The sequence below is a fragment of the Leopardus geoffroyi genome, chromosome D3 (genome assembly GCF_018350155.1).
Source record: "Leopardus geoffroyi isolate Oge1 chromosome D3, O.geoffroyi_Oge1_pat1.0, whole genome shotgun sequence".
In the NCBI taxonomy this organism is placed as follows: domain Eukaryota; kingdom Metazoa; phylum Chordata; class Mammalia; order Carnivora; family Felidae; genus Leopardus; species Leopardus geoffroyi.
The window spans coordinates 54,164,346-54,191,727 of NC_059339.1; the positions used below are offsets into that span (position 1 = coordinate 54,164,346).

At 40.8% G+C, this 27,382-nt stretch overlaps 2 protein-coding genes across 2 annotated transcripts in view; one reads left to right on the forward strand and one right to left on the reverse strand.

Annotated features, from left to right (window-relative positions):
- Positions 1–11,322, reverse strand: part of KLHL14 (kelch like family member 14) — a 104,519-nt gene extending 93,197 nt beyond the window's left edge. Inside the window, exon 1 of the mRNA XM_045457392.1 lies at positions 9,635–11,322. Coding sequence (XP_045313348.1) covers positions 9,635–10,584 — 950 coding nt within the window. The 5' untranslated portion in view covers positions 10,585–11,322. The remainder of the gene's footprint in view (positions 1–9,634) is intronic.
- Positions 10,830–15,642, forward strand: LOC123587485. Its single transcript, XM_045457287.1, has 4 exons — positions 10,830–11,081; positions 11,266–11,731; positions 12,064–12,303; positions 13,368–15,642. Exons 1-4 carry the CDS (start codon positions 10,830–10,832, stop codon positions 13,385–13,387), a joined length of 978 nt encoding a protein of 325 aa, XP_045313243.1. The 3' UTR covers positions 13,388–15,642.
- The last annotated feature ends 11,740 nt before the right edge of the window (positions 15,643–27,382 follow it).

The following is a 27,382-nucleotide window of genomic DNA, read 5'->3' on the forward strand; positions in this document are numbered from 1 at the left end:
GTTATTTTCTTTTGGTGAAAAACTGATTCTCCCAACCCAGTAATTCCTCACTCAGAGCCAGACTGTGAGTTGTTGACTGAGCTGCATCCACTCCCACATACAAAATAGACCTTCCGCTGCTAAAAACACATGTCGAAAATCTCTGTACAGAAAAACTTAAAGCTGGCAGCCAGCAATACGCACTCTGGCTGTGGATACGCACACAGACACGTACACACATCCATCTATCCGCATTTTTCCACAATGCCTTTACATTTGCAAGGACTCTTTCTTCTCTAATATTGGTGCTGTCTCTCTTCCTCCTCCTCTCCATTTCACCGGCCTCGCCTGTCTTCAGAGGCACCTGAAGGCACATAAGGCAGGGAAGTGAAACCGACTGTAATTCTTCAGTTCACTTCTCTGCAGCCTCCAGTGAGCCAGTCTCCATACGGTGGCCCAGCTGAGCTCTGAGGAAGTTCAGAGTCCCTGCGCAGGTGCAATTTACCAACCGCTCACAGGCGCACTGGGAGCCCAGGACCTGACATATGCATGTGAGGGGCTCAGGGACAGCAGAAAACGAAGCCTCCAAGCTTGACTTTATGAGATTAAAAAGAAAACAGACTCTCCTCTATGAATGGAAGAAACCGAAGGCTTTTATACCTAAAAAGGCCATCATTTTCCCTTTGAAGAATTATATATAAATTACTGAGAGTAATCAGAAAGTCTAATCTTCCCACTTCCTTCTGATGCCCTTGTGTTCACCTTCGGGTTCCCTCTACTTCATTCTTCTGGTCTTAAGAGTCTGTGACTAATTCTGTGCTCCAGTGAAATCACAGATATGTTCGAGAGGTTTCTTGACAGGCAAAAATGTATTCGAGTAAATTTTGCTTAATGTATCTTTTAAAATTAGTAAGTTAATTTTAAAGAGCATTTTCTGTTTATGTATGTATAACACACGTATGTGTGTTATATGTATACACATATACACATACGTATATATACACACACATATCTATATCTATATATCTATATATCTATGTTTTTGTTTGTTTGTTTGTTTGTTTGTTTTCCTTCATTGTCTCAGCCTATCTTCACCAAAACCCTGGCAGGTAGAACTATAATTATTAACCCATTTTACTGATGTGGGGTTCAGCTAAAGTGGAGCTAGGACACATATTTAGGTTTATGACTTCAAAGGCAGTGTTTCTACCATATTATTGCTTATTGTCTCAGTTCAAATTAACAACAACAACAACAAAAAAAAAAACCATGCTGATTTTTTCCACTGTGGAATTCAGCCATGTACTTGATAATCCTTGACAGGTCCTTCCTCTATGATTTGGACAATACTTCCCACATAACCCCTAGCCACACACACTTTCTGTCTCTGGAAGGTACCAAACTTTTCTCTGCCTGGTGCTCACGTGTGTTCTCTTCTCCCAGCACGTTCTTTCCCTGGGAGGCGCACCTTGCCTTCCTCCAGACCCATCACTCTGGATATCTTATCTTTCAAGGCTCATCTTAAACTTCTTTGTAGAGAAAGTTTTCTGTGGCCACCCCGATGAGGTTATAGCACTTGGTTATGTTGTCCCACTACATGGCAGTTGGCTACTCTATAGCATGTATTACCGGTATGACTGATTTATGTAATTCTTTATTCATTTTCCTTACACTGTAAACTACACAGAGTCAGCAATATGCCAATACCTACTTGGGGGATAGTCCACATCAGAACTTCTTGTTGGTGGTTTATTGCAACGCATGATCCCAAGTTCCCACTGTCGGGGTGGGTTGGTCATAGGCATGGGTTTAGAAAAGCTGCCCAAGCTTGTGAAGGTCCCCTCGCTTCTCAGGTCTCCTGCCAGTTCCAATTATACTGAATTATCAAGATGATTTTCCAAAGAATGCGCTATATTTTCATCTCCTCCTTTGGCGTAACAGACTGTCCCCTTTGAACTCTGACACTTCTGAAAGTACTGCATTAACTAGCACAAGAACACAGAGGTTTTTGTTTTTAAGTAGGCTCCACGCCCAATGTGGGGCTTGAACTCATGACCCTGAGATCAAGAGTTGGATGCTCTACCAAGTGAACCACTCATGCACCCAAAGAACACAGAGTTTTTAATAAAATGTCTTGATTAACTCAGATTACAAATATATGATTACTGAACTGAACTGAATCATAAGAGTGAAATACCACGATTGACCTTTTTTTCTTGGGGAAACATTCTTTTTTTGTTTCTTTTAAGGACTGACTTTTTTCTTTTCAATGGAACACCATCTATAACCTTGTAAACTATATAAGTTGGGTATGTAGTGACTTAAATGCTTCTAAATTTGTACTTCTTTGTCCAAAAAAAATATTGAACACTTACTTACTCTCCAAGCTCTAGAATTTCCTTGCCCATCTTTCTATACTGCTAGTCCTCTTTTTCTTTCTTTTTCAGATGCTTTATCTTTTAATAATTTCTTTGATTTCCCATATTGCCTTATATTTTCCTTACTGCTTCTTTTTCTTCTTTTTCACTTCCCTAGGATTTATTTTCTCTCTTTGCATCATAAATATTCACTACTTTCATTTCCCCACTATTGTAGGCTTTCTATACTACCTTTCTGCCTTAATTCTGATGTTGCAAATAGTCCCAACCCTATTTTCATTAATATTATTTGTGACTAGATAGACTGTTTTAATATTCACAGTGAAACAGACATATTCACTGGTTCATCTGTGTTACAACTGAGAGTCCTTCTTCTGGTTAAACTCATTCTCCTGCCTATATCATAATAGTGTTTCTTTTTTTAAAGAAATCATCATTAGTAATTCATGCATCATGAATTATCTTGGAAGTTAATGGAAAGGACATAACAATGAATATATTTTCTGAAATTCTAAGTGAATGACAGAAGGTATAAACATTTATGGCATAACAATTGTTAAAATGGTTTTCTTGAAACAAAATATAAACAGAATAAATTTCCAATTAGAGTAATCTTATTTTATGTTATTAGTATATACAGGCTTTTTTTTATATATATAATTCTGGCTTCTACCTGTTGTATTCATCACCTATAAGTATCGCCAGTGTGAATAGCTCTCTATTGTCCTCACAGAAACAAAGCGATACCACTCTAGTACTCAGTGCACAGAAACCTAGAGGAAAAAACCTCTTGGTTCTAATGCAAGCACCTAGGCTTTGTTTTAGTTTCTTCCATTTTCACAATTATTTTTCATAGTTAAATTTAATGTTCTTATATTTATTGATTGATTTAAAATATATTGGCTCATTGTATTTTTAGTACGTTCGTTTCATAGTGATAAATCCCAGCAACCCCATTACATAGCTTCTTAATCTCAGAACTGATAATTAGGTATGGTAGACCAATGGTAAAGGATTTCAGCTTTCCAATATATTCCTCTCACTCCTTTTCATTGTTTGGGTGGGTTGAAGAAGCATTAGGAAGTTGTAACTTTTAATCTCTTCTGTGGTGTGATAAAACAAAGATATGGAAGGCTTGGATTAGAGTTTGCTTTCTGTCCAAGCCATATTTATAATATACACTCATAACAAGGGAGTATTCTTCAGATGATGATGACCGACTTCCAACTCAACCCTATCTAGATAATTAGACAAAATTATCTAGCCTCAATTCTGAGCCTCAATTTTCTAATAGCTAAAAAGATGAAAAGAATGTTACAAGGACTAGAAAGAATGTAAGTAATATGTCAAACTCATGGTAGGTACTCAATAATGATAGCTACTATCACTGTTGGTAAACAGTAGTGTGTGTTTGTGTGTGTGTGTGTCTAATAATCTTCAAAACAACCTTCATTTTTAGTTCAGCATCGGCTTTGTCAATTCACACTTAACTGAACCAAATCCTACGTGTTCACTTCAATTATATTTAAGGCCAATATCAATTCCAATTGAACTCACATTTCTAGATCAAGGTCAGGCGCTTGATCTACTGAGGGAGACAGACACATGAACCAAACCTACAAACCTACAACAGTGCTTCTTCAGAGGTTAGTCATTTTCGAGAAGGCAGGGAGGTTCTGTAGGCATACTCAATCCAGTAAATTCACTCCAAAGTCAAGAGTCCTGACACCACTTACCATTTGATCAAAGCAGCTGGAGATCTGGGATGGCACTTAGAGAAACAATTGTTCATGTACTCATTTATGTGCCTTGATTAGCCTGCTGGATATGTGCACGTCAATCTGAGCAATGTGTTAAATGTATCAAATTTCCTACTGGAAATTATTTAAATATCATATAAATGATATTTAAACCTCTTCTGAATAATGACTATATTAGTTGGTCCTATATATAATATGCTTGATAAAAATGAGCAGCTCATTCACTTTTTAAATTAATTACTATTTACCTTCTTAAGATTGCTACTTAAATTCTTAAGGTTTATTATGGAAAATTGAAACTAATTTGGCATTGGTAGAATTATTGAGACTTGTATTCTTTCCAAGCAGAGAAAGAAAGATCAGTTGGATTCTTTCCACTAGAAGAAGGACAAAATTTTGTGTCCATTTTGGTCACTGATGTATCCCAGGTGCCTAAGACAGAGGTTTCTAACTATGACTCACAGAGCAAATCCAGCCTGCCTCTTGTTTCTAAATAGCCTCCCCTCCACTCCCCCTGCCCGCCAAATGGTTTTTACATTTTTAAATGGTGGGGAAAATATTTTAAAAAGAAGAATATTTCTTAAGATGTGAAAATGATATGAAATTTCAGTGCCCACAAGTGACGTTCTAATGTAACACAGCAATGCCCATTCATTTACATATTGTCGTTGGCTGTTTTGTGCTACAAGGGAAGAGTGGAGTAGCTTCAACAAAGATCGTGTGACTTCCAAAGCCAAAAATAATTACTGTGTGGTCTTTTGCAGAAAAAAAAAATTCTGACCCCAGAACTAGAACAGCATCTTTCCTTAATTTTTTAAAAAGTCAGATATATTAATACTTAACCCTCACATGTTTCTTTCCACAAGGAAAGTCTTGAGTCTATGTATAACTCTAAGAATGATCACTAGATCATATCCTCGCATGGAGAGGCTCATAGCAAGAAGCAGAACACTGTGGATGAGAACAGTGCCATAGTGCCAGGGCTCAGACTTTGGCTCCATTACTTACCAGCTGTGCAAGCCTGGGCAAAATGCTTAACTTCTCTGTGTCTCAGTTTATCCATCTATAGAATGAGGTTAATTATGGTACCCATCCCTTAGGGCTGTTTTGAGCATTAAATAAGTTCATGTTTGTAAAATGCTTAGAACGTCCTCGGGTATGAAGTGGCTGTTGTAAATAAAGGAACTTTTTTTTTTTTTCTTACTGTATTTTTAAGTTAAGAAAATAGAGATACTTAGAAATTAGCTAAGGTAATGAGTGAACCTCCACATGTTCATAAATATGGAATAAATACAAGTATGAATTAAAATTTAAACATGTCCACTTTTTGTCGGTAAATCCTCTAAGCCAATACAACACATTAATATCTACTCTAATTGCCTTTTGATTGTAGGATATAACTATTTGGCTCCCATACCTGTGGTATAATTTTGTAATCAATGGTCCTGTTTCACATAATAAACAAATTGTGTTCTGAATGGTTGAGTAACTTCTGATACAAAAATCTAACTACCTAACAACTTCTAATTCGAGGGCTTCAAATTGATATAAAAGGAAGTAACAATTCAGAGAGTACATGGATAAAAGATTAGTTTGCTTTGCTCAGGTTGTTTTTCAGGCCTTATGAGGAGACCCAGTCGAAAATATTGTGCTACATTTAAAGAGACACTTTTTAAGCACCAAAGCCAGGAATCAAAACTGTGTATTAGGAAAGCTAATGGCTTTTTAATCATTACAAGTCATTTTAGCCAATAGATAATTGTCCTTCTGATGTTTAAATAGATTTTCAAATTAATTTATGTGAAATCTTTAAATAGACTTTTTTAGAGAGTGAAATCTTTATAAGGTAGGCTTCTGTCTTCTATAAAATATAATCTCTGAAAGAGTACACTTCAGTACAGGACTGTAAACGGGACTGTAATAGCTGATGGTTAAATGTTTTACAAAATATGGTTATTTTCACTAATGCTTTTCTATGACAGGTGTTTTCCTGTAGGTTCAATAGGCTTTTGTTATGTGCGTTAGTAATGTAGATTGAGGAACACATTGGTGAAGTGGACACTGAAGCTTTCTTATTTTATAATCTTAATTCTTTCAACTTTCAATGAGCATTTACTTATACATTGTGTGAGATGCAATGAAAATGTGAACAGGAAGGTAATGAATGCAGTCCCAATGGACTTATTTGAATGACTACTAAATTATGCATTCAATTTTTAAAAATACAAGGAAAAAAGAAACTTTGGGGACTACTTAAGCTAAACTTAGACTATATGTCTTCTGATATTTACTTTTTAATGCCTTAAACATTGCATATTATGTCACTTATTAAATTAAATTTTCATGCTTTAGAAGCTTTCAATAATGACTTTCCCAGAAACTTTTTCAAGAACTTATTTCTTAAGTTTTATATTTCTTGAAAAAAAAAAACAAAAAGAAAATAAGAAATAAGACTTCAAATGTCTTAAGTTTTGTCTACCCAAGTCCTTTTCTCTTAAATTAGTTATGCATATATTTGCATATCAGATAATAAGTCACTTATTTTTAATTTATCATTCTCAATGCTTAATTTGCTAAGATAAAATACAAATTTGAGCATAAATGGCATATTTGGAAAGACTAAGCAACTAAAACAAAGATTAAAAATTAATTTGGGTATTTATAAGGTCTGTAGGCTTGGGTTGCTTTATTTTTCTAGATGTAATAAAAATTCAAAATTACTTAATAATCTTTAAAAATATTAAAAATATTGTTATTACACTAATAGCCTTACTTTCTATAGAGAAAACGTATTCTTAAACAAGTAAATTCTTTGTGAAGTCATTCTATTTCCTTATATTTTGTACTTTTTCTAACAGAGGAGTCAATTTTAATTTTTCAACTCCTTGCCTAAATTTGAGGATTTCTTTCATATTTAGACCTTAAAAAATGTAGGTGGATAAACAGTAATAAATATTGTGCATCTCTAGTCAATTGTTTTCAATAAGTGATGCGTTTGCAAAAGCAATTGTTCAACACATTTATCCTTCTGTTAAACTACATGTAAGTCTAAGAGAACATTTTTATATCATGCTGACGCTATAATAAATGGGCCAATGTGATACTATTGGTCGCAACTTATAGCATCTTTGTCTACATTAAAGTTAAGATCCTGATGGGTAGCCTTACATTCTTTCTGCGCATTAAAATTAGAATAATGTAATTAATCCCGAAAAATTAAAATGCCACAGTTATCAATAATGGAACCAAATCGAACTTGTATTACTTTGAGATCATCAATAGGCTCACATGAACTGTTTTCTTCTCTGCGTCTTCCGCTTTTAAGGAAAAATACAGTTTTTCTTCCTACCGCAGAAGTATCAGATTCTTGCAGCATCCATGACACTTGTAAGCATTTAGTGGTCAGACGCCACTACATATCCTTCAAATGATATGGCCCAGTGAAGCTGGAAGGTGTCGTCACGGAGCCGGGAAGCCTGCTATCTTAGCCTCTCGCCAGGGCAGAGCCAGCAGGCCCCAGCTGGTTACTGAAGCCAGGCTAAGGTGGAAAATGGATTTTGCATTTTGACAGTCAACTGTCCTAACACTGGACCCTGGAAAATACTTATTAGACAGAAGTGCATCAAGGGCTTGAGAAATTCTTTATGAGATCAGATCTGTAATGCTCCTATCCTCCAATCATTCTTAAAACAAGTTAAGCCTTGATCTGATTATCCCTCTGGATTTCTGAACCTATGCTAGATTTTACATGCTTTTAAAAATATGAACAAATACATGTTCAGGACTATAGCTGTGTTGTCTGTGAATTCTTTGAATATGTATAATATATGCTAAATTAAGTATACTTGTAGGTCATTTAGAAGTGATAAAAGTTAAGATTACAGAATATTAATAAGCAGTGCCCATTGGTGTGGTGACATCTCCCCATCACATTCAGTTTTGATCTTTAGACGAATGAAGAACTCTTACAAAATAAAAATACATTTCATGTTCTTGTCCATACTTAGACTCCTGTGCTCACTATTCAAGTACCCAAGGGTTTGGGTTCTTGCTTGTGTTATTGTCCTACTGTCATTTCTTGACACATTTCATTAACTCATCTCTCACAAACACTAGAAAATCAACTTAGAAGGTTTCTAAGTCCAAGGTTTCCCATACCCCTGTGGGCCTCACCTGAACCCCAGTGCTGTCTAAACTGTCTTCCTTCTCTTAAAATGTTTCTAGACGTTTTAGAAACATCCTGACTAAAAATAAATATTTAATTCCATAAAACTGCACATAGTGACCCCCCCCCCCCCCGGCCTTTAGATATCTTTCGGAATGGGAAAATGCCGTGATGGATTTTTAAACCATGTAACAATTTGCTGGATTAGGCTGGGGTAGCCTGACATCTGAAATCATGATGTTTTATCATGAGAAACTGAGACGATACTGCTTCTCTTTTCTAAAAAGAGAAAGAAACCCTCTGCTAGGGCTCACTAAAAGGGGTTTTTGAAATTGGAGCCAACGAAACACCACGACTGTCAATGCCTACAGTTAAAACAAACTAACAAACAACTCAGCAACATTTTAAGCAGGCGTCATTTCTCTCTCCCCTTTGATGTGAAGCCCTGTTTACAGCACACACAGACACATTGCAAAGAGCAACAACAAGTCCCCAACTTCTTTGTGACTTCAGGGCAGGCACGAGGACCTAACTGGAGCCAGATGACAGCCCTCCTCCCAGTTTTCAGCTGTTTCCCCTTAGAGATGGGAGCTACAAGGCATGATTCACTCTGACACCATGCAACCTCTTGCTTTGCTCTCCTCTAAAAGTGAAAAGGAAGGGCTTTCCTCAAGATAGAAAAGTTTGCCTGGATAGGTGATGCCAGAATTTCCAGCAGTGACCCTAATAGACAAAACCCTTGGGAGCTCTAACTTCCAAAGGGAGCAGACCTCAGTCACTAAACAACAACAACAACAACAACAACAACAACAACAACAACAACAGCAGCAGCAAACCTTGAGTGTTTGACAGAAAGAATGAAAGCTCTCCTCATGGAGCATCCCCTGGGCGCTTGTGCTCACCCAAGGCAGGGAAGAGGCGGAGTGGGCTGGGGACTTGTCATTGCAGGATCCTTTTCCTTAAGCAAGCTCATTTTGAGATTTGGAGGGAGGATTGGTTAGAGAGGGTTGCAAAGCTGCACTTCTAACTGCCCCGGCCTGTGGCCCCACCTGCCTGTCAATTTCAGTCCACAAGTCCCGCATTTCTTGCTCTGGGGATGTTGAGAGAACACAGGCTTTCTAGCGCTCAGGGATGCTCTCAGGCCAGTTCCCTGCTGACCTTTAATGGACTCAGAAATCAACTTTCCCCACAGTCTAAATTGTTTGTTTGCGTTTGTTTTCAGCTTGCCGGAGCCTCCCACACAGCCCACCCCTCTTCCCCTCCCCTCTGCCCCCTCCCCTCCCTCCGGCCTTTCGTGCTCACCAGCCCCCCCCCCCCACCCGCCCCCCGTCCTCCTCTTTGTTGTCTCCTACCTGCTGGCCAGGCTCTGCCTGCAGTGCTGCCTGAAGGGCATCAGGTGGTAGTTCATGGCGTCCAGCAGCAGCTTCTGGCAGACCGGGTCGGTGCGCATGAAATCCACTGACTGGACCCGCTCCACCAGCTCCGGGGCCGGGATGAGCGCGAAGCGGAGGCGCTTCATGAGGTCGGGCGCGTACTGCATGCGGGTCTCGCGGTCGTGCTCCAGCCACAGCACGGACATCTGGAAGAGCGCCAGCTCCGACTCCACGGGGGGCGGCAGCGAGTCCAGCAGGGCGCGCATCTCCTCGAAGTTGAGCAGCAGCACATCCTCCACCAGGTACTTGTTGGCCAGCTTCTTGGTCTCCTCCAGGCCGTGCAGCGCGGCGATCTTGCACACCTGCTTGTAGTTCTGCACCGAGATCTGGTCGTTGAGGAACTGCACGCAGAGCTTGGTGACCTGGGGGATGTGCAAGATCTTGCTGACCGACAGCACCTCCTCCACCGTGTCCAGGGAGAGGGTCACGTTGGCTGTGTAGAGGTACTCGAGCACCAGGCGCAGCCCGATGGACGAGCAGCCCTGCAGCACCAGGTTGTTGATGGCCCGGGGACTGGTCAGCAGCTTGTCGTCGGGGGAGGAGGAAGGAGTCCCGGGCTCCTCCTGCGGCGGCGGCGGCTGCTGCTGTGGCGGCTGCTGCTGCGGCGGCTGCTGCTGCTGGTCCTTGGGGGCCCCCAGGCCGTCCTGGCCGCCGACCCCTCCCCCGAGAGGGGGGTGGCTGGAGAAGAGCGATCGGAAGTACTGCGAGCAGGAGGCCAGCACGGCCTTGTGGCAGTGGAACTGCTGGCCCTGGGCCGTCAGGGTCACGTCGCAAAACAGCTGCTTCCTCCACAGCAGGTTGAGGCCGTGCAGCAGGTTGTCGCTGTGGCTGGGGTCGAAGGTGGAGGTCCTGTCCCCGGATCTGGACATGGCGAGCTGACTCGGCGCACCTGGCTTTAAACCCTCCTCCAACCTGGCACACAGGGGTGGGGGATGGGAGGGAGGGGAGAAGGGTAGTGGAGGGGGTGGGGTGTGGTCAGGGTGGGGAAGGGTGTGGAGGGGAGGGGAGGGTGAAGAACAACAATCAGTGCTCAGCTCGGCTCCTGCCCGGCGCGCCCCAGGACCCAGACCCTAGGAGTAAGGTCGGAAGGCAAGGAATCCGTGAGCGCCACCAAATGGGCCCTGTCTGGGGTCGGGGCGCGGGTTCAGCTCCCTGCTACTCCTCTCGCCACCGCCCACACACTTCGTCCCTCACTTTCCTAAAACCACCCCGGCTCGGCTCTTGGCAGCGACAGCGGTGGCAGCAGCGACGGCAAAGTGGCGGCGGAGGCCGAGACACCTCGTGGGCTTGTGTCCATGCCGGGCCTGAGGAAGGGAGAGGCCGGGGAGTGGGGACCCGGGGGTTCCCCGAGAGCGCAGAGGCGACCGTCGGCGGAGGTTCCAGGTCAACTTGTGCCTGCAGCTTTGCTCTTCGCAGTTGGTCCAGTTTGGGGGGGGGGGGGGGAAGCGAAGGGGACCCGACAAGCGTGCGGGTGGGCGATTCTCAGCCCTCCGAAAGCTGGGAACCCCCTCGATTATCCGTGCTGCCCCGAGAAACTCCTAGGCTAACAGTGTGAGGTAGCAGATAAAGCCCTTTCTTCTCCCGGGAAAGTGCAGCGGAGCGCGGTGAGGACCAGCTCAGTGGACTCGGCAGAGGCGGGAGCTGTCCTTATCAATTCTAGCTCATTTCCCTCACCCCGGCCCTGCCTGCTTCCCTGCTTCGCAAACTGTTGGCTTCCCCGTCACCGCTCAGTTTTGCTCATTTTCCAGAGACGACTTCAGACCTGGCAGGAGAATCCTTTCAGCCCCCCACCCCCGGCCTCCTCTCTCCCGCCCCCCCCCCCCCCCGCATCTCAAAGCGCGGAAGTTCAGACGTGTATCTCCCCTTCCCTCGCGGGGCGGCAGCGGGGAAGGCGAGGAGGGAGCCGGTGGGGCCACTGGGGCGGCTTTAGAGCCGGAGCCCGGAGGCCCGGAGGGATTCACGTGAAAGGCTGCGTCTCCCAGGGCAGCAGGAACACAGGCTTTAACTCCAGTAACTGTGAGAAGTTCAAGTTAACTGGCAGGTGTTGGGGGAGGGGGTGGGGGCTGGCCAACGTTGGGGGTGGGGTGGGGTGGGGTGGGAGGTGGAGGTTCCGTGCGGGGTCTCCGCATCCCACCCCGCGTCGCCGCGCGAAGCCGCAGCTTCCTTCCGAGCCCCTCCGTACAAGCCCCAGCGGCCCCCCACTCGGGCACCCCCACTCTCCTGGCCCTGGAACTACTTCTGTAAAAAAAAAAGTCTGAGCCGCCCGCATCCAGGCGGAGGACGGCAGGCCGGGGGAGGCGAGGCGAAATCGATCCGCCGGGTCCTTAACCTGTAATTGCACCTTCCAGGGCCGAGCAGAAAGGGACCCTCTGCCCACATCCCGCCCGCGCGCCCGCCCGCCCGCCCGCCCGGGAGAGCCGCCGCCGCCGCCGCCGCCGCCGCCGCCGCCCGGCTCCGAGGGATCCCGCCGGACCTGCCCCTTCCACTGCGGCTCACTCTCTGCCCTGCCTGGCGCCAGTCCTGGATCGCCGGCTTCCTATTTATACCACACTGGGCTCCTCTCGACTCACTTTACCATCCCGTTCCAGGTGGACCCTAACCTCCCTCGAGCTCCCTCCCCCGGCAGGACCCCCTCCCCCAACGGCCCCCCAAAGCTCGGGCTTTCCTGAAACATCTCCCAGAGTCTCTCCCTTTAACTGGACCCGGTCATACCTCTCTCTCGCTCTCCCCGCTTCGTTGTCTCGCTCCCCACCCCCCCCCCCCGCCCCATTTTCCTGTTCCCCTTCCTTCTTGCTCTCCTCCTTTGCCTTTCCCCCTCATCTGCTTATTTCTTGCCATAGGAGTTTTATTCTTTATGAGCGTTTGCCACACAACCCCCCCCACCCCCACCCCGAAACACTCCCTCCCCGTCCCTTCCCCCGCCAACAACCCAAAAGACAGAACAAAATACACACAAGGCAGACACAAGGCCAGAAACTTACCTGCTTTCAACCAGCTGCAAAGTCAAGGCTCACTTAAGCTCCCCCCCAAAAATCAATTGTCCTTCCTTTTTAAAGGTTTGCTCTCTCCTTGGGAGGGGGAAAACACCTTCTGGATCCCAACTCCAGGCAATCACTCTTTACAATTTATTTTGTCGTACATCATTTGATCACCATGAATTAGCAACAGCAAGAAAATGTAGGAGAGGGAGAAAAGAGAGAAAGAGAGAGGGAGAGAGAGGGAGAGAGAGGGAGAGAGAGAGAGGGAGCAGAGCTTTCTGCAAGAGAAGAAGAAGAAAAAATGTACGTGTGACAAATTATGCTACCAAGAAACAACACATCATTATCCTTGGGCCTGGGGCTCAGTGAGTCGTAACGAGAGTAATAGGAAATCCACGGTTGGGGAGAGAAACGGTCGTGCTTGGCCAGTAGAGAGAGACCATACAGGGGGATGGATGCTGGAGAGACTCGCAAAATTATGGCTCAAGGCTATTGTAAAAATTGTCGAGCGTAAATGACTGCGATTTCAAACATCTTTGGAAGAAAGAAGGGGAAAAAGCGAGCCCCCCCTTCCTCCCTCTCCCTCTCTCTCCCTCTCTCTTCTCTCTCTCTATAAAGAACCGTCAAGTTTTAGTGCGCATTGCTAATTAGTCAATTTCTCTCTGCCTTCACAGGCTGGCGACTTCGCTGCTGAGCTGAAACTGCTAATTTCTGTGACCAGCTTTTTTCTTAGCTGTGATCTGGATGAATGAGTAGCTGTCTCACAGAGATGACAAAAATAAACTCTAATCCCCCCAAAATTTCCACTACATCTTTCTCATGCATAGATTTATGATCTTCAAGCGCTCTGTGCAATATGCAAACTTTTTTTTGTGTCTGTATATATGCTGTTGTTTCCAGATTTCACTACATTGGTATGCTGCTCCCCCACCCCCACCCCCACCCCATGAAATGCAGAAACCGTCTGATCTCAAAGTATGCCAGGATGCCACTTTCTAGTGTCTTGATATTTGGGGTTTGTGTCTGATTTGAAAGACACTAGCCCTCACCTAAGAGGTGAGTGGCTGAGTGTACAAACTGGGGGGGGGGGGCGTGGGGTGGGGAAATTAGAACTAGTAGGACGGAATAGAGGACAGCCCTTCTCTTTACGTGTGTTTCCCTGTACTATTCAAGCTTTCTGATCTTGTTGGAAAACATATTTTCTCTATTATTTTGTCTGGTTAAGCAACCATCTCGGAACTTCTGTGTCAGCTCTTCAACAGATAAGGGTTCAGAAGTCACATTTTTTTTTAATTGAAAGATTATCATATTGTCAGATATGTCTTTCAATTAGGAGTGTTTGATTTGCAGGAGCTAGAGAGTCAAGTGCTAGGAAGCCCAGCTGCAATTTCACAAATGTAACCTTTAAACTTTGGACCTCATCTGGTATATAAGGATGACCACATAAAGCTCACATTTTTGACCCTGCTTAGCATGCAGAACGGAGCCCGGAATGATTCTGGAATTTCAGCTGTACCAGAGATTCATGTGTATTTTGGTAGAGGACACGTTCTCTAGACTCATTTCATGATGTACTGCGCCCTTACATTTATAGCCCTGCATTTTGGTTGTCAATGGGGGTTGGGGTTGGAGGTGTCCAAGAAAGAAAGAAGGGGGGTGGGGGGAAAAAGAAGAAGAAGAAGAAGAAGAAGAAGAAGAAGAAGAAGAGGAAGAAAAAGAAGAAGAAGGCATGCCCTTGAATAAAAGGAACATGAAAGAAAGCTGGATATGAGCTAAATTGAGTTTTCTTTGCCATTAAAGATATGAATATGATTCATTCTAATTCATATGTGCTCTGATTAGTAAACTTATTAAAATACACATCAGGGCACTACTGAAAGGCTGTCTTTCCACCTTCCCTTTTGATTTGTGAGAGATGGAAAGAAACCTGCTTAAGTGGGTGGGGGGGGGGGAGAGAAACTGAAAATTCTTTGGTTTAGAAATAGGGAATTCCCCATTTAGAATAATAAACATTAACGTGCATGTGGGATATTTGCTCTTCAATAAATGAAGAAAGATCCAACTGAAGAATTTTACTCCTCACAAAGGCCCTTCTCCATCAAGGTCTTAGGTTGTCTGAGAGTAAGATACTTTATTCAGATCTTGTTGAGATGCTGCATTTGATATTCGTATGCATAACAAAAAGCTCAAATACATGGTAAAGTAATAGAAAAGGATTTTTTGTTTAGAGCAGGGAAAAGAAAGAGAATAGATTATCCAAATATTCTGGCCCTACTATTTGTTTTGAATTTTTCCTTTTTGAATTTCCCCTATTTAGGTCCTGAACAAGAAGATTGTGTAAATGTAATATACAGTCTTTTTGTTGGGGGGGGGGGGTCTGTGTCATTAGCAATTAAAGCTATCAAGTATGTGGAGTATCACCAAATTCTCATACATTGAAAGTATAATTTGTATAGTATGCTTTTGATGTTTATCTTGTATGAGCTTCCATTAAAGTATTTGGAACTAAATTCAAAGGTCAATAAGAGTATTGATCATTAAGCTATTGTCATCTTTCCATTTTATCAAAAAGGAAGTAAGATGTGCTTTGTAGATCTCTAAATATCTTGATTTTGAATTTATATGTATTTTTTACTGATAAGATATGTTGACCACTAGTTATGATTACAAGGATCTTTGCTGCTCCCAAACAATATGAAAGGGACATTTCAAAATTTTTAACTATCTATAATTTTGATGCTTATTTAACAACCAGAGTGGAAGGGGAAAAGAAGAATTGGGGTTCTTGCAATTCTAAAGCAGCTGTTGAAATCAGTGGCTAGTCTGTTTTCTCCTGGGTTTTAAAGTTACACAATTTGAGAATGTTTAAAATTTCAGAGAAAAAATTACAATTGTGGCCGTTTTGTAAGCAATTAAAAATAATGTTGATAATAAAAAATCTCTTCATAATCTATGTGTAAACTAGCATATCCATCATGTAAGGCTCACACCTCCAATATCTTGTACTGGCTCTGAATGAAATTGTTGCAGAACTCACAAATGATATGACACTATTTACAATAAATCCTGTTATGAAAGATTCAATTTGCAGCAATCAGATGCTAGCTACTAAGCGATTGTAAGTATTTGAATTTTATCCTACTTCGCTGTTCAACGTACAGCAATTGCATCTGTGTGTTTGATCTGTCCTGCTGAGCACTATCAGCCGTTTGCTTCTCTGCCACTATTGTTTTTAAAATGGCAGGAAGGACGTGACTAGTCAAGAGCACTCAGCAGGATGGATTTCACGTGGCATAAGAGAAGCCGGAATTGTCTTATCAAAAACAAAAAAACAAACAAACAAAAAAAAACAACTAAATATGATCATGTAGTCATGTAATTCAAGCAGTCTTCATATTTCGGCAGAATTATCAAAATTATTCATCGGTGAATCTGCATGGAAACCACGTACAGTGGAGAGATTCTGAAGCTAGTGCCACTGAGCAGTCCACTAGAGCAGCCACCAGCTCTGAGAAGTCTGGTCAGCCTTCAGGGTGGCAGGGACCTGGGCGAATCGGTGGGTCTGGTTGCTTAGGACCATGTCGCTGGACTGGATGAACTTAAGATTCTCTTCAGAACAGTTCCAGAAGTCTTTTGCTGCTTCACATGAAGGGGCAGCCACACCGAAACCTTATTTTCCTCATTCTTGACTCTTCTGCTTAAGATGTATGATTATCACCAAGTTATATAAACATCACAGCCTGGCGTCTCCTGTGTTTCTTTGGCTTCGTAAATACTACTTCCTGTGGCCTGACCTTTCTGATTGCCACCATTTGTAAAATGGATGAGGGGAAAAATTTTCCATTTTTACCATAAAACTGAACAAAGAAGAACCTCCTAGATCCCCAAAGCCAGGGAGAGGCATGACCCTGACAAAAATCCTAAGTTTCTATTTTACATCGTGAGTAGATATGGCCAGAAATATCACAAAACCATCAGCATCAAGAAACTTATTGAAGAACAACAACAAAAAATAATAACAAATAACTGAAGTCGAAGTAAAAGATAAGAAATGGTGCTGTTGGCTAGCATTTAGTCAAAAGCCAATGGTTTACTGTTACCCCAGGGTCCAGCCCAACTCCTCGGCCAGTGTTCCAGGTTCCTAGGCTCCTGTTCGAGCTCTTCTGGGAAGTCTGCTGTTAGCTGCTTTCTGAATACATCCCGCTTTCATACCACATGTTCACGTTGTATCCCTACGGGAAGCCTTGGTTCTCTACATATAGAAATCCTACCTATTTCACAAGATTAAACTCATTCCTTTCCTCACTGAAACTCTTCTTGGCAACCTTGAACAGAATGATCATAGCTAATTCTTACTGAACTCATTACTTGTTTGGTGCACACTAGCCGAAATCCTTTAGATGTTTTCTTTTCTTAATCCTTTTGCTAATATGACAGAGTATGGTAGATGGTAAGAATGATTCCAACTCTTCATCCTTCCTGGTATAAATACCCGATTATAAGGTGGCTTTGCTGTTCTCCCCATCAAGAGTGAAGTCTATTTCCCCACTGCTTGAATGTGAGCTGGCCTTAGGACTTGTTTGATCAATAGAATGTACCAGAAGTGACTGTGTGTCAATTCCAAGTCTGAGCCTCAAAAGGCCTTGTATGCTTCAACGTGCCCTCTTCGAGTCCTGCCAGCTGCCATGTGAAAAGTCCACGTTAGCCTGGTGGCAGATGAGATCCCATGTGGTCCCAGCTGACCTGATAACTGAACTCAGAATGTATGAATGAGCCAGCCAAGATAGGGGAACCAATATAGCCCAAATTTACTGACACGCAGAACTCTTAAGGAAATAAATGGCTGCTGTTTGAAGCCATTCATTTTTGGGGTGACCTGTTCCATAGTAAAGTTAGCTAATAAAGAAAGGTATCATTATTTTAATCTTACCAATGAGCAAAAGGAAGTGCAGAGAAATCAAGTAAAATTTTCAGGGCCATACAGCTTTTTAAAGGTAGAGCCAAGATCCAAATCAGTACAACCTGACTCCGGAGATTAACCATTCTGCTACACTGGCCACAAAAGAAGTGCCTGCCTTCTATGAACGTCATTCGTTTATTCACCAAGCATATGCTAAGCATTTATTATATACCAGACAATGTGCTGAACATTGAAGATACAATGAGGACTAAAACTGCATCCTTGCCCTCAAGGGGCTAACATTCTAATGTAGGAGACAGGCAGGTAAATTAGACACAGCATGTGAATAATTACAAGGTGATAATTGCTCTAATAAGGGTATGTGTAATGAACTACTGGAGCAGAAAGAACAGGCTCCTACCTTCCTTATAGAACTTATTACCTGTAATACTCTTTTGACATTTATTATTTACTGCTTTGCATTGTTAGTTGCTTGTTTAGGTAAATATATTTTAGGATGTCAACTAGATTATAAGCTTCTAGAGGAGAAAAAGTCTTGTATCTGACAAAATCTCCCATGGTCCATAGCTCTGTACCTTGTCCATAATAGTTATTCAATAAATATATTGATGGACTATGAAAGATGAATTTTCAAATTTATCAGGGGAACAGCAGAAAGAACAAGGATGTATTTTATAATCAGGGACTGTGCTGGGCATTTAACTAAAGTGACATTACTCAGTTTCTTGATTTTACTCATCTACTGCCTAAAAATTAATAAAATCTTCATAACATTGTGAAGTAAACATTTATTGTTCATAGCACATAGATAAGAGTCTGATAGAACCTCATGAACGTTTCCTTCAAATCCTTCACTTACGGCAACCATCACCAACAAAGTGCTCTAAAAATTTGAAGAGAATAGGTACTTTTATGGAAATACTGATTAAACTAGTAAACAAAGGTAACAGAGAGCTGTGATTCTCAGCCTGCATTCCGGAAGGAGATCACTGACATTTGAATCCCAGCTTTGGAATACTTCCCTTCTTTGGACTTTGGATAAATAACATTTTTCTGCCCAGTCTCTGCATCTGAGAATGGGGATAATTATAGTGCTTTCTCCTAGGGTTTTATAATGCTTAAAATTTTGGAAATATTTGTAAACGTGCTTAGAACAGTACTAGATACCTAGTGAGCACCATGTCAATGTTTGGTACATAAAAAAGCTAAAGACTTCTTAGCTTTCCTTTTATTGAGCTTTTTCTTTTCTGCACATTATATCTAGTCCTCAACAAATATGGGACAGAAGGAATAAAGAAATCTATATTTCTCAGGTTTGCAATAATCCATAATGCTGTTGAAGAGATAACTCGCCACTTTAACAAAAGAACCATGATTTTTTTTTTTTAACTTTGTTCTTTAGATATTTTGTGTTTCAGTTTGTTTTCCTATAGTTTTAAAAACCACCATTCTTTTACCTTGGGGAACATTTTGTCTTTGATGTGTGTGTCTTGGGTAACTGAGATTCTAAAAATGAAGGACATTTATTATTAATAATGGTTTAACGATAGGTTGCCAAATATATACCTGACTCTGAAAAGTGCCTTTTTGGCAATAGGCCTTCATGCCAACGACTGAGCAGAGAGAGGATGTTGTTGGGCTACAGCTTTTGCCTTTGACATTACTTGTGACCCTGGACAAATCACTTTTATTCTCCAGGTCTCAGTTTTCCCATATTTGGGGAAAAAGAGGATTTTATTCATTTAACTAGTATGAAGCTGCACTGAGACAAGATTAGAGTGAACATTTCCCAAAGACCAATTGGGAATTTTCTTCGTGACTTGTAGACTAAGATGAAGGTTTAAACAATACAAGAAGAATAAAAATTCTTCTTCCCCTGAAAACTGGTCGGAGGCTTGAAGTCAGAGTATTTACTCAGTCATCTTTGTACAAATAGTCAGATACAAACACATAAAAAATTGGAAGGATTTTGAGTGTATCAACAGAGACCTCACAAATAAATTATTTTATATGCATCAAAGTTTTTGAGGACTTGGGTTTAAGGGAAACTATTTGCTTTACTATGGAAATGCCATATTCTGAATGATGAGTAAAGGAAGGCCTGGAAATCATTCCCTGTTAGCAAGGCAATGCATCTTTATCATGAAGGGTTGTCACCCAAATTTGCAAATTATCCTAACCACCTTCTCCACCCTCAAAGTTTTCTTTATTTGTGGCATTTTTTTTTTGTGCTCTTACTAATTCTTAAAAATAAAAATATGTATTGCTGTGTTGGGATATTCACCAGCTCACTGAAATTTTTTATAGTTAAGTAGAAGGATGTAAGTTTGTTAGTCAAATACTTAGATGCTTTTTTTAAATTAAAAAATTTTTATTTTATTTTTGTTTTTTTGAGAGAGAGAGATTGAGCGCGCGAGCATGAGCCCGGGAGCGGGAGCCAGAGGCGAGGCTCAATGCGAGGGATATGACACTCCATGATGTGGGGCTCGATCCCAGGACTCTGGGATCAGGACCTGAGCTGAAATCAGTAGTCGTGTGCTCAACCGACTGAGCCAACCATGCCCCCCAAATACCTATGTGTTTAATCAGTAAATATTATTGTATCATTACAAGGGCATACCATCTTGAATGAGGTCTAATTTCCTTTACAGATAACCTGTTTATATGTTTAAATATCTGTTTATTTCCGTTCCCTACTTCTTTGATATTAGTGCAAGTTTCTCCAATTGTCCATTTTCAGAATAGCCTTTCTCCATTGCTCTCTTATCTTTTTCACCATACGCTTTCTACTCCTCTATCCCACACCAGTACACTCAATCCTATTTTTACATATGTTTGTTTAAAATACAGTGTTTCATAATATTTCAGAAAAGTTGTTCAAATTGTTCAAGTTCTATTAATTGATATGGTTATATTGTTAAAGTATCATCTGACAGTTTGGATACGTTTTGGGATTTGGTTGGCTGAGGTGACAAAGAATTCCGTTGGGGATTTCACTTCATTTTATTTTTTTAAAAGACAACTGCCCAACTAAAGGATATGTTTTCTCAAAATCTGATGTAACATGCAGCCACTGCTAATACAACATGGTAAATCTAGATTGGAAACTTTCACTTTGTCTTTATATATTATTGAACTCAACATTAAAGTAACTTGGGTCAAGATAAGGACTGATTTAAGTTCTCGATGGGGACTTGAATTTCATCTGCAAGAATATTTTGTCCGGTTTTATCTTGTTTTATATCAATATCAATCAATGTATATCAACTGGCTTTCTAACAACAGTCAAAGGAAACCAAATGCTTCAAGAGAAAAGTGTCAAGAAATTCTCTTATTGTATAAGTTTAAGATGGAGCTGTTAGGAGTTCTCATCTTTAAGAAGGGCTTTCGGGGGCGCCTGAATGGCTCGGTCAGTTGAGCCACCGACTTCCGCTCAGGTCATGATCTTCCGGTCTGTGGGTTCGTGTCCCGCGTAGGGCTCTGTGCTGACAGCGCGGTGCCTGGAGCCCGCTTCAGATGGTGTGTCTCCCTCTCTCTCTGCCCCTGCCTTGCTCACACACTCTCTCTCAAAAATAAAATTAAAACAAAGAAGAAAAAAGAAGGGCTTTCAATTGTAACTGCTTTTGCAAACCTAAAATGCATATGCTCTTGACACAAAATTCTACAGCATCTCTAAAGTGGGTAAAAATTGTCAGTTGAATCTCAAATGTAAATGATTATTTGCCCATTTAATGGACATATGCTATAGATGCTTGGGAAAAACTCAAGTATAATGATTTTAGGTAACATGTGCAGAATTTAATTTTGAAGGTAAAATTTTAAATGTGTGTGTATATTTGTTCTTGTTCTCCAAAGTTACTCGTCTTCAGCATGGGTAGCTGTCAGTACTTGCCAAGTGTATTTTCTCTTGAAACTATTATTAACGTAATATTTTATTTAGTTTCTTTCTAAGCTACAGAGGTACTTTTAAAATAATATTTTTATTTTAAAATAGATTTAGATTTACAGAAAAATGGAAAAGATAGTACAGAGAGTTCTCATATACCTGGCACCCAGTGTCACTTATTATTAACATCTTACGTTAGTATGGTACATTTGTTACAATTACCGATCAATGATTTAAAAAATTTTTTTTAATGTTTATTTATTTTTGAGAGAGAGAGAGAGAGACACAGAGTGTGAGCAGGGGAGAAGCAGAGAGAGAGGTAGACACAGAATCCAAAGCAGGCTCCAGGTTCTGAGCCGTCAGCACAGACCAAGCCACCTAGACTCTCCTTAACGAACAATATTGATGCATTATTATTATTAACTAAAGTCTATAGTTTTTTACAATTTACTTCATTTTTACCTAATTTCTTTTCCAGGATTCCGTTCACGATATCATATTACATTTGGTTGTCATATTTCCCTAGGCTCCTTTTGGCTTTACAGTCTCTCATACTTGTGTTTTTGTTTTGTTTTGTTTGTTGTTGTCATTGTTTAAATAGATTCCACACCCAGCACAGAGCCCAACATGGGGCTTAAACTCATGACCCTGAGATCAAGATCTGAACTGAGATCAAAAGTCAGATGCTCGGGGCACCTGGGTGGCGCAGTCGGTTAAGCGTCCGACTTCAGCCAGGTCACGATCTTGCGGTCCGTGAGTTCGAGCCCCGCGTCAGGCTCTGGACTGATGGCTCAGAGCCTGGAGCCTGTTTCCGATTCTGTGTCTCCCTCTCTCTCTGCCCCTCCCCCGTTCATGCTCTGTCTCTCTCTGTCCCAAAAATAAATAGAAACGTTGAAAAAAAAATTAAAAAAAAAAAAAAAAAAGTCAGATGCTCAACCAACTAAGCTACCCAGGTGCCCCAGACTTTCCTTGTTGTTGGATGACCTTGAGGTTTTAGGGATATTGAAACGATAACTTGTAAAATGTCTGTCAATTGGCACTTGTATGATATTTTTCTCATGATGAGACTGGGTTTATAGGTTTTTAGGTGGAGACCACAAAAGTGAAGAAAGTGCCGTTTAAATCTCATTATATCAAGGGTACATGTGATCAATATGACTTATCATTGTTGATGTTAAACTTGATCACCTGGCTGAAGTAGTATTTGCCAGGTTTCTGCACAGTAAGGGTACCCCCCCTCCCCGCCCCCCGCCTTTCCCCCTTAAATTGTACTCTTCGGAAAGAATTCATTATTCACAGACCACACTTAAGGAGAGCAGAGTTAGGATCCAACTCGTTGGGGGTAAAGTATCTACATAAAGTATCTGGGACATGTCTTTAAAGGAGATTTATCTATCCTCCCCTATGTATTTATTTAATCATTTCTCTGTATCAGTTTGGATCCATGGATATTTATTTTTGTTCTTTGGGTTATAATCCAGGACTACTTTATTTTGTTGCTTGAACTGCTCCTATATCCCTTGACATACTTCTATCATTACTGTCCTCCTTTCCTTCCTCCATTTTATTCCCTCCCTCCCTTCCTTCCATTCTTCCTTCCCTCCTGGCACGGCAAGATATTGCATGCTCACGTTATATATTTAATGCCTCAGTCCTAGAATCAACCATTTCTCTATGGTATCTTCCTTCCTTTTATTGGAGGCAGGATTAGAAATGAAGATCCGAGCATTAGGTGTGCTAGCTGCTGCTGGGGTGCTTCCATTAGAGCTGACAGCTGACAGGACAAGGAAATATACGTATGTATAGTATCCCGTATGTACACACGTCTATACATGTTTCTATATGGAGCCATCTGTATCTGCCTTAAGCTAACCACAAGTTCATGTTGAAGTCTCCAACTCTAATCCATTATTAACCCACTTTATTTTAACTGAAATGGCTTACATGGGAAAAACATGAAGAGAAGGAAGAACAGGCAAAACAATGTCCCTACTTTGGGGTTGAGGAGGCCATAGAGCACACTGGGCTCTTGCAGAATGTAAACAAGTGCTCTTGTGCAGGAATAAACTACATACTTGAGTAACAGTCTTCAGATTTATCATCTAATAAGGTTATACTTTAAATGTGTAACATGCAGAAAATGAATATTTGCAATTGAAGTCAAATAAGTTTTTTAACTGAACTTTTCCAAGGCCAATATTTTGTCAATAACTTTTCAATAAGAAAGGTGTCAGAATTCTGTAACTGTAGAGGAAGAATTCTAACACAGGCCTATTGAGAAGAACGTTAAGAAGCCTGTTAAGAAAAACATTCCGGCTCTAGCTTGGTCTTGTTTCTATAGACCTGATTTTGCTTCTGTTGATTCTGATGAGCACTAGAAGTTCCATAACAGGATGGTTGTAGATATAGTTGGTCTAATGGTTCAAAGTCCAAGCGGAGTAAGGGAAAAGAACACAGAATTTAGGATCGAAAGAAATGGATTTGAGGATCACCTGCATCATTCATTGACAACATAAATATCCTGATGCCTCTAACCTTTAATTTTCTAATTTGTAAAATGGGATAATAATAATTTGTATAACATTTATTTCTAAGAGCACTATAACAGTAAAGAAAGCAAATATATGTGAAAATAATTTTTGAACTGAGAAAAACAGTGTAAAATTATTATGGGAGGAAATCGTACCCATGTAGGTAATTGGAGGTGATACTACATAGTGATCAAGGATGTTGGTTTTGAAAAGAGATTGTTTGAGTTAAGACCCCAGCTACACAGTTTACCAAGAAACCTAATTTCTCAAAGGATCAGTTTTCTTATGGGTAGAATGGGATTCATTTGGATTTCAGTTTAATCATCTATGGAAGAGAGAAGGGCATTATGTGGTTGATAATACCCTTTTAAGCTCTAAATATCTAAATTATTTCCTTGCAATGCTGATCGAGGCATTGGATATGGGATCCCAGCTCATAATGCAGAGCGTAGGTAAATTCTCTTGAAGTAAGTAGGAAGATTGGGCCTCCAAAGCAAGCCTGAGGGACCTCAGATAAATGATGCCTGCATTCGATGATCAGAGGAGGCTATACTCTGGGAAGCCTCCTCACTTGCAAGGGCCCCTTCCAAGCCTCTGGGAGTGGCCCTTGCAGGGTGCAAAAAATTTTTTTAAAAAAGGATGTTTTAATTGCAACCAATTAAAGTTTCTCTCTATTTTCACTTTGAATTTCCCTCATGTCAGATGGTATTGGGGGAGCCATAAACATTTTTGAGATGTGATGGAAGGGAAGTTGAACAGAGAATGTAGTGTGAATTGAGTAGGGTGTATTTATGTGTTCACTATTACTTTCGTGTAGAATTAGGTTATTATTAGCTGCCTCAGTGAAAAAATGACTACCAGGAATATTCTGGCTTTCCATTGTAATGACTCATACAGCATCAAGGAAAAAAAAAGTGTAGGATTGGAAGTTCTATTGTGATAGGAATGTGTACACTTGAAACAGTCCTTAAAGAATATGGGAGTATTTAAGATGATTCCCTGCACAAGAAAAGTGAAATCTCATAGTTTGTAGATGAAAGAAACTTAAGAGTTTTCCCCAAAACATATCGTACATGTTGGGAAGCTGAAAGAAATGTGCTATGCTATCAATAATAATAAAAAAAATTGATCAATCATGGTAGAAGAAAGACTAGAAAGACGGCTCTTTTGTCCTCTAAACAACTATTACAAAATTTTTGCCATCATGCAATTGAAGACTATGAAGTCAAAATTTCATGGAAAAGAGCATTATAAAGGTATGTATTAGTTAATTAGTTAAAGCTATGTTATTTTTGTGGATTTTGCAATGTTTGTAGTAATGCTGCCTTTTAAAAATTTGTCATTTTAGGCACCAGAGAATGTGTATCTACTCATGTTTCCTTCTTTAAGAATTCTGCCAAGTCTGTGCAAATAGCTGTGGTGGTAGATGGATTTCTCTGATGCACAAAGATATGGGCTGAATGTACATTTCCTTTTAGATCTTTTGTATTTCAGGAATTCCCATGAAATGAACAGTTGAAGTTCCTGGAGTTTTCTTCTGTTTTTATGGCCTCTCCCTGCCGGTCTGGAAGAATCCTATGGCTTCTGAAGGCCCAACTTGCTACCTGGAGGCGCTTAGGCAGTTAACTGATCACCACTGGGGATAGAAGGACCAGAGTTGTTTGTTTCAGTTGTGCTGTATACAGATGGGTCTCACTATGTATTCATTCATTCATTCAACAAATATTTGATGCTATTTGTGAGACGACTTTTGCATTCACATGTTGTTTCGTAGAATAAATGCTTTGAGGTTCGTGCAACAGAAGAATTGGTACCGTGAGATCATCTAAGCACACGGTCACTTACCAATACGGTTCTGACATCTGTAGAAACCTAAAAACTCTTCTGGGATCCCAATCTGGATTTTTTTGAACTCATACAGATGTGTGATGGCAATTCAGCAGCTTTCATCCTCAGTTGCTTTATTCTAATGGCCAACATGTCAGAATCTGATAGAGTATTTGTGCTAAATAAATTTCTTAATAAAAATGCAATGATTTAAAAACAGCAAATTATTTGGGAAAATAATGCATTGTTGATTAAAACATCTAAATAACAATTTAAGTAGTCAGTTCTCTATCCCAGGGTGATTTTGCGTGTATGTTTATATGCATTCATGAATGTATCCATGTGTGCACACACATATGTGTGTGTGCACACATGAATTATACTTTTCCATAGATGCACATCTATATACACGTCCATAGATACTCATAGTGTATATAATGTCTGCGTGTGTGCACTTTGTAAAGCTTAAGAATTGCTTTACCCATTCTTGGAGGGTATGGTCTATTAAAACATTGTTTTAAGACCAATGTAATACCTTTAGTGTAGTAAGAAATATTACCTGTTTCCTATGACCCATGTAGATTCTGCCATATAAGAATATATACACGTTTGCTCAGTGGCCTTGTATATTTCCCAAGAGTGGGGCACCAGGTGGCAGATGCCAACATTAAGCAACTAAAAAAATTTCGCTCTACTCTCTAAATATTTCAAAGTCCCCAGAATCTAAATTTTTGTACAGCTCAGCCCCACAGCATGGACTGAATGGAAGGCATATGTTTTAGGTGAAGGACTTTCTGAGCCCATTTCTGGCACCCAAGCAGCAAATACTGGCACATGAATCTGAGCTATAGATCATTCAGAGTGGAGTTGGTCATTTCACCCTCTATTATCTGCAGAAAACACCAGCCTGTTATCACAATATCCTAGTCAGCAATTAACTGGAGGCTGTGCCCATCCTCCAGGGTCCCCTTCACATTGGAGACACTCTCCTATTTGCTCTCTTCCATACCCTACTGAGAAGATATGTGGTTCCACTATGAGGGCCCAGGGGTAGCTTAAATAATTTCTGAAGTTATAGCTTACTGTAAGCTTTCATGCACTTACTCTGCTGAAGAAAATGAATTTACTACATGGAATCACATTTCTCCCACAATATCCCTGGGTCTCCACAACCTACAGACATATAACAGGCAAAAGAGTGCTTCTGGACACTCATCTATTAAACCATTTTCCTAAAATACCTACAATCTTTTCATATGAAACAGAAAAATAAAATCATTAAACGTATGGTTTGTCAATCACTTTGTCAAATCTCAAGAAATTGCATAATAAATTGTATACCTGCATCAAACACGAACACCAGAGGAGTCTAACAAGCTATGTATTTCCAGTCTGCTTGTTCTTGTATCCAAACGGTAGCTTTTGTTTTCAAGAGCAAGTCTACATCCTTTTGGAAGGCTTTTACAAAATATGGACATACATTTATCTATCAAACTAAGTAGAAATAATTGAAACACTTAACAT